Below are 16,285 nucleotides of genomic sequence, written 5' to 3' on the forward strand. Positions count from 1 at the left end.
GGGCCAGAAAAAACCCCTTTCTAAAATGTAAAGGCATCATATAAGTAGTTTTACTGCATCATAAAATCTCCAGTAATCATAAAAAAACCCACACACACACATACCACATATCGTCCATCTATATCGCAACGCAAGAATTCAAAATTCAAATTGCGCCCATATTCGAACAAACAAAGCAACTGACGTTTATTATACCAACACAGAGGCGAACTTGCGGCCTCAATGAAAGAGGTATTCTTCTTCGACGCAAACAGCAGCAGTTTTCATATTGTAAACCACCACAGAATTCGGTTTGACAAAAGACTTCATCATCATCATGTCCTGGCGGCCGACGACGATTCATTGAACAAACCCCAGGAATTTCCTGGAGTCATAATAAAAGTGATTTCCGTCCTGGTAGAAATAGAACTACCAACAACTACTGACATCATATAAAGGCACCCAAAAACCCAACCACACCATACTTTCTCTGTATTCCTAATCTCAATCCTGGAAGAGGTTTACTCTTTTATTATGCGGATGCTTTCAATAACCGAAAACGCCGAACAATGCCGAGATTAAATTCCTGAGGCATTGTGTCAAGACCCCACGTTGGTTTTTTTTTTTCTATGGAACTTCTTCCAGATGGAGTACGTTAGTTTAGTGTATAGTGAAATGATTTAGTTTTTTTTTTGGCCTTTGTTAGAGGGTTTAGGTCATCTCGCTGACAGAGAAAAATTGAAAGCGCGTTACCTCCCAATATACTATTGATGGAAAAGCTGCTTTAATGGTTAAGACGATGACGACGACGATGAGAATGACGGGCGTCAGGTGGGATAGACTATAAAATCAATGCGGAAGTATTAGGGTAATATTCACCAACATGTAACTTTTCTGTCTGTAACAAAAAACCACAAAGAGCGAAGTTTTAGCCATGTTCTAAAACATACCATCAACCCCATCTCCAGGACTCAGAAGCGAAAGCTATTGAAAGGTATTTTTTGGAAAGTTTTGGCAAACTTAAAAATGTGTTTCGAAAGAATTCTTCTTCAGTGTGTACCAAAAAGGATAAGTTTTTTTTTTCGTCCTTTAGGTTTTTTTTTGTTTGAGGAGAGAGAGATAGTTCTAGGAAAAGAATGAAGTTTTGTTAAGGACTTTTTTGCAATATAATAGCGTGCGTGTGGTTGTGTGTGTAGTTCTAAACGACGAACTTTTTTCCATATATGAAGAGCCATTGACGACAACGGACGACGGTAAGCAAAAATAGAGCAAATATAAGAGCAACAAACATTTTAAGGATGTTAAACCAAACTTTTAGTGGTGCGTAATAGAGTTTATTTAACACTAGCCACATTTTATCAAAGTTGATGGAATGTTTTTTTTTTTTTCAAATTATTGGAAAAATTAAAAAAAAAAAACTAAACACTATTACAATTTTCTGACATTGTTTCGATAATATAAAATAAATTATCGTTTTATAATAGCCTTTAAAATAGTTCTGTTTCATACTTTTATTTACTATAGGGCAAGTTTAGAATTCGTTAAAAAAAAATAAAACTAGTGATAACGATCAGACATGACATTACAGTGATGAAGATAGCAAAAAAGTGGGTCCCGTAATTCTCTCTGTCTGTGCATACCACCAACTACAGCCTAAACTAGTAGGATCAAAACTAACGGTACCTGCCTGCCATAATAACGGAAATAGTAGTCTATTGAATAGACCCTTTTGGATGGAACAAATTCGTTCAAGTGTTTTTATTGGCGATTATGATTCCTTGGCATACAAGAATACTCCAGCCAAAAGTGCTACTTAATCCATTGGTGCATTTCTGAGAAAACGGCAACACTGGTCGGTTTTCAGTTTTTTTGATTTAACTCGAAAACCAAGCCTGACTTTGAAATGGTTCAAAGACACTTTTCATAGCAAATTAAATTTTCTGTCAAGTTAAGATGGTTAAAAAATTTTAAAAATTATTTTTGACTTATATTCTAACCTAAAATCAAAGAAAATAAAGTTAAAAAATTGACAATTTTATTTTTTTTTACTAAATCAAGGGGCATTTTGTGTATGTAGCCGGGACGTCCAAACTTTGTACTAATGAAATAAAGTAGAGGTAAAATCCTTTGATAATATGCAATTTTTAATTTTTTTTGTCAAGAAACAACTTAAATGTACCTATTCAAAAACTAGCACTTTTCCTAAATTTTTGACTTTTTTAGTTAAAAGCAAGTTTTTAAAACTCGATAAAATCGTATTAATTGGTAACTTTTAGACTTTTAAAGTAAACATACTTCGAGGGATTGATTTAATATAAACTAAATATGACAAACAAAAACATTTTTTTGCATCCTTATGGCCTTTTGTGCAATTTTGTGTATGTGCATTTTTATAAATTCGGGTCGAATGGATGGACGGAGAGCCATTAGCTTTGGTCTATTGCATAGAAGAACATTTAATACCAACTCTTTTACTGTTTTCAATGGCCTGAAAAACAATTCTTGTAAAATCCGCGACCAACGAAAAGTTTCTCTTGAAAAACGAAAAAAATACTCTAATGAGTTTGAAACAAAATAGCTCAGGCAAATTAGTAAATCAAATTGCACTTTTCGCGGGACAAATTTTTTTCACGGAACGTGTTTAGGTGAATGTCCTTATCGTAAAAGTGAATTTTTTGGGATGATAAGATATCGGGAACAGCCGCCATCTTGGAAAAGAGGTCGGTGCCGTTTTTATTTTATAACTCCATTTTTACTCATTTAAACCAAAAATGTCCGAGGATAAACTTATTATCAATTAAATTATCTAAAAAATGGTATATAAATGAATTCCGTGAGTTAGTTAAATTCAATTTTATAGTCGGTCAAAGTCCGGGTTCTTCTCTCAAGGTTAAGACAATATGACATTTTTTAAAATATCTGAAGAACTTTTGATTTGTTTGGGATTTTCTAAAAGAATGAAATATAGCACTTTTAATTATCTATGAAATGAGCCCTTTATCGTTACTGTAACCAACATAATGTATAAGCTATCTAACGTCGAAGTTCACATTCTACCAGTCAAAAGTGAGAAAATATCAAGTTTTCTTCTATTAGACCGAGCAAATTTTTGAAGTGGAGGTATAACCAAAATATAAGTAAACAGTTTTTTAACTATATTCGTCTAAATATTGAATTCAAAGTTTGAAATCTTTAATGTTAACCTTTATATGGTTTTCGAGGTTTTAAATGAAGTGAATTTTCCAATTAATGTGAATAAGCTCAAGTGACACTATTTAAAATTCTAAATATAAGAACTGATGCCCTGTCATTTTTCCTAAACATGAACACCTCAATCTCAGCATTACGATAAGTATAACTCAAGATATGAGGTGTGTAAGCTGTTATGTTTTCGAGACTATTGTGTTTAATTTTTGATTGTTTATTTGATCTATTGAAATCCCAAATATGTTCAGTTAAAAAATCGTATATCATGACTTCGACGTTTGGTTGCCTCTACAATGTGATGGTTACAAAAACAATAAAGGTTTCATTTCATAGATAATTAAAAGTGCTATAATTCATTCTTTAAGAAAATCCCAAACAAATCAAAAGTTCTTCAGATATTTGAAAAAATGTCATATTGTCTTAACCTTGCGAGAAGAACCCGGACTTTGACCGACTATAAAATTGAATTTAACTAACTCACGGAATTCATTTGTATATCATTTTTTAGATAATTTAATTGATAATAAGTCTACCCTCGGACATTTTTGGTTTAAATGAGTAAAAATGGAGTTATAAAATAAAAACGGCACCGACCTCTTTTCCAAGATGGCGGCTGTTCCCAATATCTTATCATCCCAAAAAATTCATTTTTACGATAAGGACATTCACCTAAACACGTTCCATGAAAAAAATTTGTCCCGCGAAAAGTGCAATTTGATTTACTAATTTGCCTGAGCTATTTTGTTTCAAACTCATTAGAGTATTTTTTTCGTTTTTCAAGAGAAACTTTTCGTTGATCGCGGATTTTACAAGAATTGTTTTTCAGGCCATTGAAAACAGTAAAAGAGTTGGTATTAAATGTTCTTCTATGCAATAGACCAAAGCTAATGGCTCTCTGTCCATCCATTTGACCCGAATTTATAAAAATGCACATACACAAAATTGCACAAAAGGCCATAAGGATGCAAATAAATTTTTTTGTTTGTCATATTTAGTTTATATTAAATCAATCCCTCGAAGTATGTTTACTTTAAAAGTCTAAAAGTTACCAATTAATACGATTTTATCGAGTTTTAAAAACTTGCTTTTAACTAAAAAAGTCAAAAATTTAGAAAAAGTGCTAATTTTTGAATAGGTACATTTAAGTTGTTTCTTGACAAAAAAAATTAAAAATTGCATATTATCAAAGGATTTTACCTCTACTTTATTTCATTAGTACAAAGTTTGGACGTCCCGGCTACATACACAAAATGCCCCTTGATTTAGTAAAAAAAAATAAAATTGTCAATTTTTTAACTTTATTTTCTTTGATTTTAGGTTAGAATATAAGTCAAAAATAATTTTTAAAATTTTTTAACCATCTTAACTTGACAGAAAATTTAATTTGCTATGAAAAGTGTCTTTGAACCATTTCAAAGTCAGGCTTGGTTTTCGAGTTAAATCAAAAAAACTGAAAACCGACCAGTGTTGCCGTTTTCTCAGAAATGCACCAATGGATTTAGTAGCACTTTTGGCTGGAGTATTCTTGTATGCCAAGGAATCATAATCGCTAATAAAAAGTCTTGAACGAATTTGTTCTATTTTTGCTCTGGAGCTCGGGTCTATTAAATAGACTATAGAGAAGTAATTTCTTTTTCAAAATCGGATCTAGCTCTAACACGGTGTAACACTCAAAATATACGCGGGCGAAGACCTATCATGTTTTGTACAGCTAGTCGCACTGATTACGAAAGGGTATTTAAAAAGTCCCTTACACCTCCAAAATCTGCAGTTAGGGGCAAAAAACGGTTTATTGGACCTTCACCTATTGACAAAATTCTAGCTTTGTCAAATTTTTACCCATTTTTGATTTTTTTGTAGTTTCTGATAGAAGATCATTATACCTTTTCAAGAATGTATAAAACATGTGATTCAGTTAAACCAGCTAGAATTTATAAGTTGTCAAAGTTCAAAAATTCCATTTTTTTTTTTGCTATATTCCCAACTTCGACATCAATTTAAAGTATATGTTTTCAAAACAACATGCTATTTTAAAAATATATTCCTAAATAATAGTCATTTAAAAATGAAACGAGGTATTTTTTATGAAAATCAGTTTAAAATTGGCTTAGAAAAAAAAAATTTTACGATTTCAACCCAGGCACAGAAATTCGAACGTTTTGGCACCGAACAAAAATGTTATTTTGTCACGTAGTACGATAACTTGGACGCCAGGATTTCATAACTTTTTTTTGTAGAAGAGTTCAATACAATTATTTTTTACTATCTCCCCCCCTTTTGGAGGGAGGGGGTAATTTTCTAAAAAAAAATTACACCGCCACACAAAAAAAAAAAGTGTCATGAACCAGAAACCAGACCTATCTTTCTATATGTTTTTGGGCACGCTGAATCCGAATTTGAAGTCCGTTTGGCCCCATCACCCTCCAGTTTTGAACTGTGAGTGCATTTTGTTTGAATTTTTATGACTTTTTTGGAGTTTTTTGCATTTTTCTCAAAACTGAAGGGTGACCGGGCAAAACGGACTTGAAAATCGGATTCAGCGGTCCCAAAAACATATAGAAAGATAGGTCTGTTTCCTGGTACATGAAACTTTTTTTTTTGTGTGCCGGGTATGACAGCGGCATGTCGCGACAGTGCTAGCACACAAAATAAAAAAGTTGTATGAACCAGAAACCAGACCTATCTTTCTATATGTTTTTGGGACCGCTGAATCCGAATTTTAAGTCCGTTTTGCCCGCTCAACCTCCAGTTTTGAGAAAAGTGTAAAAAAGACCCCAAATTTTTTTGAGTTTTTTGCATATTACTCAAAACTGGAGGGTGACAGGGCCAAACGGACTTGAAATTCGGATTCAGCGGGTCCAAAAACATATAGAAAGATAGGTCTGGTTTCTGGTTCATGACACTTTTTTGAAGTGAAAACTTCTTTAGTATCGTAGTGATTTGAAACAAGATGAAACGAAAACGCGACACGACTTCAACTTGTTATACATTTTTTGTTTTAATAGATGGATAAATGAAATTTGTAGTGTAGACAGGTAATTAAATAAATTATATTTACAATTTTTTCGTATGTTTCCATACTTTGCAGTGACTGCTTTTTGTTCCGTCAATTCCATTATAATCTTTGAACAACAACAACATCTTGAAGGTGCTACCACCAAGTGTTTTATGGCTAGAGTTACAGTACTGTTTCACGGATGCCAATCCGATCATCAGACTCCTTTTATTCCATTTTGTGTGTGGTGCTTGGTCTAGTAATTTTTTCATTTGATTTGAAAAACTTCTTCCGTCACACTTGAGTATTGAACCTAGACCAAGCGAGTTCAGAAGCCAGTACACTACGCACTGCGCTACCTCACCCACGTGATTAAATAAATTATAATTGTACAAAATTTCAATTAATTTCATATTCAAAATTCGGAGATAACGGTAAAAAGATGTTCTTTTCCAACACACGTTATATCTTTTGATCTAGTGCACATACAAATTTGATTTAACTTTAATACGCATGCTGATAACATAACCTTTTATTTGATATATCACACATAACGTTACGTGCTCTACAAGTTACACAATCTTAAGTTGAAAAAATACCTCAAAATAAATAAATTATAATTGTACAAAATTTCAATTAATTTCATATTCAAAATTCGGAGATAACGGTAAAAAGATGTTCTTTTCCAACACACGTTATATCTTTTGATCTAGTGCACATACAAATTTGATTTAACTTTAATACGCATGCTGATAACATAACCTTTTATTTGATATATCACACATAACGTTACGTGCTCTACAAGTTACACAATCTTAAGTTGAAAAAATACCTCAAAATAAATAAATTATAATTGTACAAAATTTCAATTAATTTCATATTCAAAATTCGGAGATAACGGTAAAAAGATGTTCTTTTCCAACACACGTTATATCTTTTGATCTAGTGCACATACAAATTTGATTTAACTTTAATACGCATGCTGATAACATAACCTTTTATTTGATATATCACACATAACGTTACGTGCTCTACAAGTTACACAATCTTAAGTTGAAAAAATACCTCAAAACACCTGTGGAGATCTGTTGGCGATGACCAGCAACCAGTATGTAGGAAGTACCGTAATCTCAGCTTGAAATTTCCACATAGCTGGCTTTAAAAAATTCTTATTTTTTTTCTAGGCATGATAGAAATATGATTCATACGTCATATAAAAGGTGAAATAACCTTTCAGATGATATAAAATTTACTATAGGTTGTCATTTAAAAAAAATATATTTAATGGTGTTAAAAGAGAAAAAAGATTATTTTTTTGCTTTTTTCATCAAGAATAGTGATTTGGTTTGAAAAAAATAAGCTCTTTTTATAGATGTTGTATAGACATGGACGATATAAATATTTTGAGCTGAAACAATAAGCTTTCAGATGATATAAAATTAATATAGGTTGTCATATAAAAAACATGCATAGGTAAATTTTTTCTTTTTTTTTGCAAGAAATTTTTTTTTTTTAAGGTTTCACTTCAACCACGTGTGAATTGCACACATGACTTTTTTTTTTGTGTGCCGGTGTTATTAAAATAAAAAAAAATTATTAAAAAATAATGGCAACACTTAGGTACAGTTATAAATAATACCATTTCTGAAAGGCAGAGTTGTACATTTAATTCCAATTTTAAAATCAATATATTTCAACCAATTGTTTTTGAAATAATCGATTTCAAAGTTAAAAATAGACGAAAAAAAATTTTTTTTTTAAACTCATTAATTACTATTTTTGTATAGACTGTGAATTTAAATAAAAAATTGACTCATGTAGACAACTGCCTCAATTGATTCCTTATCGAACAGTGAAAACTATATGTTTCTCTGCCTTCTAGGTTTTGAGAAAATTGAAAAATAAAAAAAAAAATAGAAAAAATAGTTAAAAAAAAAGAAAAAATCTGATATATTTACAGTGTTCAAAAATAGATTTTCTTAAAATTTTTCGTTTTATAAGAAATTACAAATGGCATGCCTTGTTTGAAGGTTAAAACTATTTAAAGGGATGTTTTTTTTTCATCTTAGAACCAAATTTTATATTGATTTTTAAAATTACTTTAAAAAATTCTTATAAATGTATGAATTTAAAAAAAAATTTAATACATTTTTATTTTTTTGTGTAAACATAATAGGAATTCTGAAAATGTCACCTATGAGGATTTTTTTACTCTCATAATTTTCATTTCTTATTGACTTATTTTTATGAAAATGCTTGATTTCAAAATTTACAAAATGAAGTACAAGTTATGAACAAAAAAAATTTATGAAAATTAGAACTTAATTTACTGATATAAAAAAAAAATACGTCGTTGGACCATCCTTACCATTTCGGGGCAGGTAAAATATTGATAATGATAAGATATTCACAATAGATTTATGGTGATTGATAGCTTGTTCATAAACAAATTTGGAAAAATTTAAGTAATTAGTTATTCATACATACAAAAAAAAATTGCTTGTTTTTAGAAAATATTTAAAAAAAATCTATTTTTTATCACAACTTTCAAACAAAAAATTTGCACTGAAAAATTCAAAGTCCTCAAAAATCTTGGTTTTTTAATATTTTTGACACGTAGGGTGGACAAACGACGATTTTAGGTAACTCGAGATGGACAAACTAGAAAACTTTTTTTGGAAAGAAAAAGTATAGATAAAGTATGGGAATTTTAGGGTACTTTGAACTTTTCAGTACAAAATTAGTACAAATAAGGGTTATTTATGGACACTAAACTAAATTTGTACTAAGTACTTTATGATACAGTACAAAAATTACAATAAAAAAAAAAATAAAAAACTGTAAACCCATTTAAAACAGAACATTTTAAATTGGAAAGTTGAAAATGCTCCAAAAATGTCTTCTTTAGTCAATCAGAAATAATAAATATAATATAAATACCAACTAAATATAAACTCTATCCATCAAACTAACTCACTGCATACAATTAATTAAGTCAAATACCACAGAAATTGAAACTATTACTCAAGATCTTCTTTGTGACAGTCAATTCAAGTATTGTATTACATTTTGCTAATCTTGTCTCATTAAGTTCGCAGTATTCATAACATCTGCAACAGTTTCATAAGGCAACACACACATTTTCTACGATATCATTTAAATGGCTCAGAAAAAAAAATTTAAATTAAATAAACCACATGGGCATCAGTCTCAGGGCCGGTTACAAATACAAGACTAAAATAGGCGACACTTGTTTTCATTATAGTTCATTAATTGAAGATATACAAACTTTGAATAACTCACATTTGTAACATCCAATCTTTCAGTTTAATTATCTTATCGTGGAAAACAAAGTTTGACCTGTACTATTTTTATAAGTTCCAAGCCTATAGATTTTGAATTTGGAGCCTGGCTGGAAAACCCAAACATCAACCAACCCTGAAATTCTTTCACTATGAACGATAAATTGAAATAAGAGGAATCAGCCCTCAACAAGATGCAAACTCGATCACTAAAGTTAGTTATCCGATTGCAGTCTTGAGTTTAACAACCATCTCATCAAATAAAATAAAATTACTTTAAATATCTTAGAATCATGGAACGTTGGAATAATTGTGTTGCTGTTGTAACTGGTGCAAGTTGTGGTATTGGCGAAGCTTGTGCAAATAAATTAGCTAGAGCGGGACTAAGGGTTGTTGCTTTAGCTCGTCGAGTTGATCGTATTTTGGAAAATCGTTTAAAATTGCCAGAAGATTGTCAAGAAAGATATTTTCCACGAAAATGTGACATAACAAATGAAGATGAAGTCAAGGAAACTTTCAAGTGGATTGAAGAAATTCTGGGTGGTACTGATATTTTAATTAATAATGCTGGATGTCTTCGAGAGGGAAACATTTTGGAAATGGATTCAAGTCTTATCGATGAAGTCTTACATACAAATGTGAAAGGTTTAATTTACTGCTCTCAGGCAGCATTTCGAAGCATGAAGGAAAGAAATTTTAATGGACATTTGGTGCATATAAATAGCGTTTGTGGTTCGCAAGTTATCTGTTCAGGACTGGGAACGCCTAGTTTTAATATTTATCCACCGTCAAAGTTTGCTGTTACAGCTCTCAATGAAATTATTCGTCAGGAATTGAATAATTTTGGAACAAAAATCAAGACAACTGTAAGATTTTTTTTTTTTGCCTGTGTTAACACAATTAGGTAAATCTTATTTTGTGTTTTTTATTTTTAGAGCATTCATCCAGGATTAGTGCAAACTGAGATCTTTCCACCTGAGAAATTCAAAGAAATTGGAGAAGCCATCTTGTCACCAGACGATGTTGCTGACACAGTAATGTATGTTATTTCAACACCACCAAGTGTGTTGATTAAGGACTTGACTGTTAAAGCAGTTGGAGAAGTATTTTAATTGAAAAGTGTCAATATTTTTACTATAATTACCAAAATAATTTTCGCATTAAAACAAAAATAAAAAATAATAAATTACACTACTTTGCAAAAAAATAAAAAAATTTGTACACCAAGTGCCAGTACCGTTATACATTTCAATATAGATTTAAGCCCAAAGAACTCGAAAATAGATCTTTTCTAAAAAAATTTCGAGACATAATTTTCCAACGTTTTTTGCCGTTGTTTTTCCCAGCTTAAAAATAGTACAAAATTACCAAAAAAAAAACAGTATATTTTGAAAGTCCATATTTGATCCAATTTTAGCCACCGTGTTGAAAGATCAAGTTTCTTCTTTTCTCTTTCTTTTGCTCAATATCTATACAATCAAGTATTAAATCCTAAAAAAAATAAACTATTTTATAAAAACATCAAAAATTTCTTTCTTTTCTCTTTTTCTAATAGTTTTTCTTCAGTTGTTTACAATATTTTACAATATTTTAATTTTTAAATTTTTTAAAAGGATCTATATCGATAAGAAATGTAATTATCTTTAAAAAATTAATAAAAATTTTCAAGTTATAAAAATATCGAACGAAGTAACAAAAAGAGGAGAAAATTTGTATCCTTGCAAAAATTGTAATATCTTTATTACTTTTTTATGGACTATTTAAAATTACAAGGATTCGAAAGGTTTTGAATTTTCCTTTTTTTAAGAGGCTTTTTTATTAAATAAATATAGAAAAATCATAAATCTCGGAAACGTATCCATTGTAATTTTTTTAATGTGATAAAAACGACTAGGTCGCACGTACTGGCTCTTAGAGTTCAAGTTGCTTAAATTTTTAAGACTTTTTATATAGAAATTTGAAAAATGTAGTTACCTACTATATAGGTACAAAAAAAAAAAATTAAAAAAAATTAGATTCGTTTTTTAAATAAATAAAATAAGATCTGATATCAAATTGCCCTCCAAAACAAATACGCAATTTTGATTGATATATTAAGATGCATTTTTAGAAAAAAAATTCTCAAAATCGTTAGAGCCGTTATTTTAAAAAAATTTTTTTTATAAATAATTTTTTGGAAAAAAAGTTTTAAAATAAAGTTGGTATGTCATTTTGTAGAAATCAAAAATCAACATCTACAAACAAAATTTCAAAAAAATTCAGTGTCCCGTTTTCGAAAATTTGATTTTTCAAAAAAAAAAATTTCAAAATTTTTTTAAAAATCCAAAAATTATTTTTTTTTTAATTTTAATTTTGGCTTATATTAAAGTTATATAAATGCTTCTTCACAAAAGTTTCGTTGAAATCGAATAAGCACTTTCCGAGATAATCGGATTTGAAAAAACGGTTCTATGGCAGGTACCGTTAATAACGATTTTCAAAAAAGTTTTTTTAATTATGAGATAAACATTGTTTCAAAACTTACATTTGAAGTTTTTAAACAAAATTGTTCGAGCCGTTTTTGAGCAATTTTAATTTTACTAAAATCGGTATATGACAAGTACCATTATTTTTGGTCCAAAAAAAATTAATTCCAAAAACACCAAGTTTGACATTAATCGGTCCATTCGTTTAGGCTGTATCTTCGTTTACAGACAGGCAGACGGACTACCGGGACCCACTTTTTTGGCATTACGGAAAAATGCTATCTCCACACAGAGAAAAATATGACCCGCTAAAAACTAACAGATTGCCATATTGTTTTACCGTCCATACATTTCATAAGGAAATCTTATTAAAATCAACAATTAATAAGGTTTTTTAAGGAGATTTCTTATTATTTTTATAGAGAAAATCTTATTAAAATTTGACTGAAAAGTTGATTTTTTTGCAACTTAGCACTAGAACAAAAATCGCGATCTATATTTTCATGGCAGGTTGGTTCAGGTGGTAAGGTGGGCGACTAATGATTTGAAGTCTCCAGTTCGATTCCCAGCCTGGTCATCATTTTTTTTATTTTTTTTTCAGATTTTAAAACAATAAGGAAAACCCGATTGTTTTAATAAGGTTTCCTTCTTGGATGAAAACCATAGAGAAATCTTATTGTTTTTGTTCTATTTTATGTGGTCTAATTTTCTCTGTGCAGTTTTTACTGGCGATATTTTTTTGTACGAATGCATAACTTGATAAATAGTACCTATATCGCAAGTAAAAAGAAACTCTTATTTGAATGCTTCATTTTAACAAAATTAGGAAAAAACCATAACTTATTTTTTAAGGTAAGGATTTTAGTAATGTTAAACAAAATAAAATCTTTTTTATTATGTTTAACACAAAACCAGGTACACAATGAAATTTGAATTCTTGTATACCTAAAAGAAATAATAAAAAAAAAAAAAAATTAAATCGGTCAAGCCGGTTTTAAAAAAATAATTAACTGTATTGTACCTACAAAATTTCTAACATTTTGTCAATAAAAAGGTTGGTATTAAGGAAATATTATTCAACACATAAAAACGAATTTTCGATAAAATTCATTAAACCCATTTTCAAAAAATTAGATTTTCAAAAACAAATTTTCAATTTTTTTTTAATCCAATTTTTTGTTTTATTATTTATTTTTTTTTTAATTTTATAAAATTTGTAAAATTTTTATATCACGATTATTTTAAAGTTTCTGTATAAAAATTTTCGTTTACCAGAAATTTAAAAAAGCCATTTCTACGGCAGGTACCATTATTTAATAACGGTACAAAAAATATTTTTTTATTTCGGAAATTGTTTCTTATGAGTAAAACCATTGAATAATTACAAATAGAAGTGGACACCCAGGGAAACTTCCGCTGTAAAATTGTAGTCGCTAGTATCGTGCGTTGAATTAAAAAAGCAAATCCAACAATCCAAAAGCAAAGCCAACAATCCAAAAGCAAATCCAGCAACCCAAAATCAAATCCTAAACAGCTTATACATATAGATAAAAGTTTCCCTATTTCAAAAAGTGGAGATAGCCTAAAGGATAAGGTGAATGTCTGTTAAGTTTACCTACCTGGGTTCAAATCTGACGGGAAATTGAGATTGTTTTTTTTTTTTTTCTAACATTACTAGAATAAAAATTAATTAAATTTGTCAAAAAAAATCTCCGAAAAAAAAAATTCAAATTTTACCGGTATTCGAACCTAGGCCAGTAGGAGTAAAAGGCATCGTCCTTGTTCTCTAGACTAATATGACTTTTCAAAATACGAAAACTTATATCAATATAAGCTCTTTGAAATGTATAATAATAATTATTAATTTTTTTATGAAGGTTTAAAAAAATTATTAGTTAAGACTCAACTTGAAAATACATGATAGTTGAGGCGCAAACCTGTAGTTCATCTATCTTCCGGTACTCTTATAGTCGCATGAGTAATCTGCGGTGTCACTTCTATTTGTAATTATTCAATGGTAAAACTACACACACAAATTATAATCAAAATCATTACAGTCGTGTTCGAAAATAAATAACTTTTCTATTTTATTTTCATACAAAAAATTTTCAATTTCTTCTCTAGGGAATCACCCAAAACAGTTTACTATGAAATTTAAAGAAATTGCGTGACCAACTTTTTTATCATTGTTCCAGTTCAATTTTTTTTACGAATCCTATACTTAAACTGGCTTTGTAATAGGTACCTAAGTGTCCATTTTGGCTGTAAGCCAGTGTTATTGGTGTTTTGAAGAACAACTTAGTATGTAAGCCTAGCCCGCTCTTACCAAACTAGACTATGAAAGTCAAACTATTTAGCAACAAAACTTTAAAATAAAACAATCACTTTAGAATAGCTGACTTTCTTGAAAATCTGTTGTCATTCAAAAAATAACTCAACCTTTTCTTCGATATCTTTTAATACATTTGCCCCTACACAACAATGTTATCCTATATTTTGTATGTACTGCATCAACAATTTTTTAGGTTTCATTTCACCTTCTGTTCCGGTTTCATTGTGCGTATGTTTTCTATGCAAGAAGATTGTAATTTAAAGCAAAATCAAATATCCCATCAGATCCTGGCATCTCTACTAACATCCTGTCTTGCAAGTGTCGAATCTGTCAGTCAGGACATCGATTATTTTAACTTAGTTTTCATTTTACCCTTTTTTGCTTTTCTTTATTTTGTTCTTATCAATATGTTGGTAGTAGTAATATTGTATAGAGATGTATGTAGTTTTGTATGTGCTGTGCAGTTAACCTACTCTCAAGCTTCATTTCTTTTGTTTGCCATCGCGTTACTGTGTGATGTTTTGTAATATTCTAGAATCTTTGATGGAAGTATATACAGTAGGGAAGTATGTACAAAGAAAATGGAAAATCCACTTCTTCATGCATGAAAACTGATGAAGGAATGTATAGAGAATAGAGTTAACTTGAAGGTGCATCCTTACAAGGATATAATACATCTATGCAAAACTTATAACAGAGATAACAACAATATATGCACATTCGTCTATATGTTAGAGCCAAATGTTTTCAAGCTTCTTGATTTTCCATGCAGATGGTGCTGCCTGTCAATTGTGTACCTCCTTGGCATATCATGAATGAAGTTTTCTATATAAACAAGTATCTATAGAGTGTTACCTATGTGTATAAAATACTGAAAGCTATATCAGAGTTCCATCGCATTGTTTTGTTATCTGTTGTCTTGTGTAGCTCAATGCAAACGGTGATGTGGAAGTTTCTTTACACAACACATCGTTGATGAAAATAAGAAGAAACTTTCACATACACAAACATACGTACCTTTACTTTTTTCATGCAAATCTTGGTTTGTACCGAAATTTTGTCTACTGAGATAGTTCTCCTCCCAAATATGCAAGTATAATTTGATTTAGCAGGTAAAAAGCTTAATCTCTTAATGACATCTCAATTTTCATAATATTTTGAATGCACTCCTGTGAAATTGATCGCCCACACCCAGGTCTATTAATATGCGTAAGTCTGTCACAATTTTTGGGCAAATTCCAGATTAATACAACAGTTCAGAAATGTGGGACTAAATATTTAGTCAAAAAACGCGACTCTGATTGGTTAGCTGGGAAAAAAATAAAACTCTCGTCTACCAAAATTTTTCTTCAGAAAATGACGTTGACTAAATGCCCAGTCCTTAATATTTACTGGACGTTTTCAAGCACAAAAATTGTCAATTTAATACATAGACAAATATGTCATGAGAAATTAATCATTGTCATATTAAGACCAATTTGTCATTGACATATCTTCAAAGGACAATTTCTTTTAGAACTGTGGTCGATTTCTACAAATTTGATTATTTGGCCTTAAGCTAGTTTAAATTTGGTTTAACCCCTTACCGCATGATTTTTTTGTTTTGTGTGAAAAAAATATACATATATGGTAGATTATGTTAAATAAAAAGACACTTGTTTCAGGAATTTTCAATTTTTTGAGTAAAAGTCGGAAAATTTTGGCTTTTCCGGTTTGGATCATATTTGGCACATTGAGCAGAAAACGAACAAAAAAAAATTTAAATTAAATTAATTATACCTAAAAACTACGCGCTGGAACTGTATGAGTGATTAAAAGGCCTTTTAATCTATTTTAAATTAAATTTATACCATTCCGCACGTAAACGTAAAAAAAACGGGTGTAGATAATAAGAAAAAAAGAGAATTTGTTCCCTTGTTGCATGATGGCTCATATATGGACCAACAGGAGAGGAACATTTCTGCACGGTGGCTCATATATGATCCACTCACTTAATGCCACTTTC

At 30.0% G+C, this 16,285-nt stretch overlaps 1 protein-coding gene and 1 long non-coding RNA gene across 2 annotated transcripts in view; both read left to right on the top strand.

Annotated features, from left to right (window-relative positions):
* LOC129910181 (uncharacterized) overlaps positions 1-16,285 on the top strand; it is a 283,266-nt gene that overhangs the window by 117,331 nt on the left and 149,650 nt on the right. The gene's annotated exons all lie outside the window — the stretch shown is intronic.
* Positions 9,692-10,764, top strand: LOC129910165 (farnesol dehydrogenase-like). Its single transcript, XM_055987438.1, has 2 exons — positions 9,692-10,349; positions 10,419-10,764. The coding sequence occupies exons 1-2, from the start codon at positions 9,777-9,779 to the stop codon at positions 10,593-10,595; spliced, it is 750 nt and encodes a 249-aa protein (XP_055843413.1). The 5' UTR covers positions 9,692-9,776; the 3' UTR covers positions 10,596-10,764.

This window comes from Episyrphus balteatus, chromosome 2 (genome assembly GCF_945859705.1).
Source record: "Episyrphus balteatus chromosome 2, idEpiBalt1.1, whole genome shotgun sequence".
NCBI classification, from domain to species: domain Eukaryota; kingdom Metazoa; phylum Arthropoda; class Insecta; order Diptera; family Syrphidae; genus Episyrphus; species Episyrphus balteatus.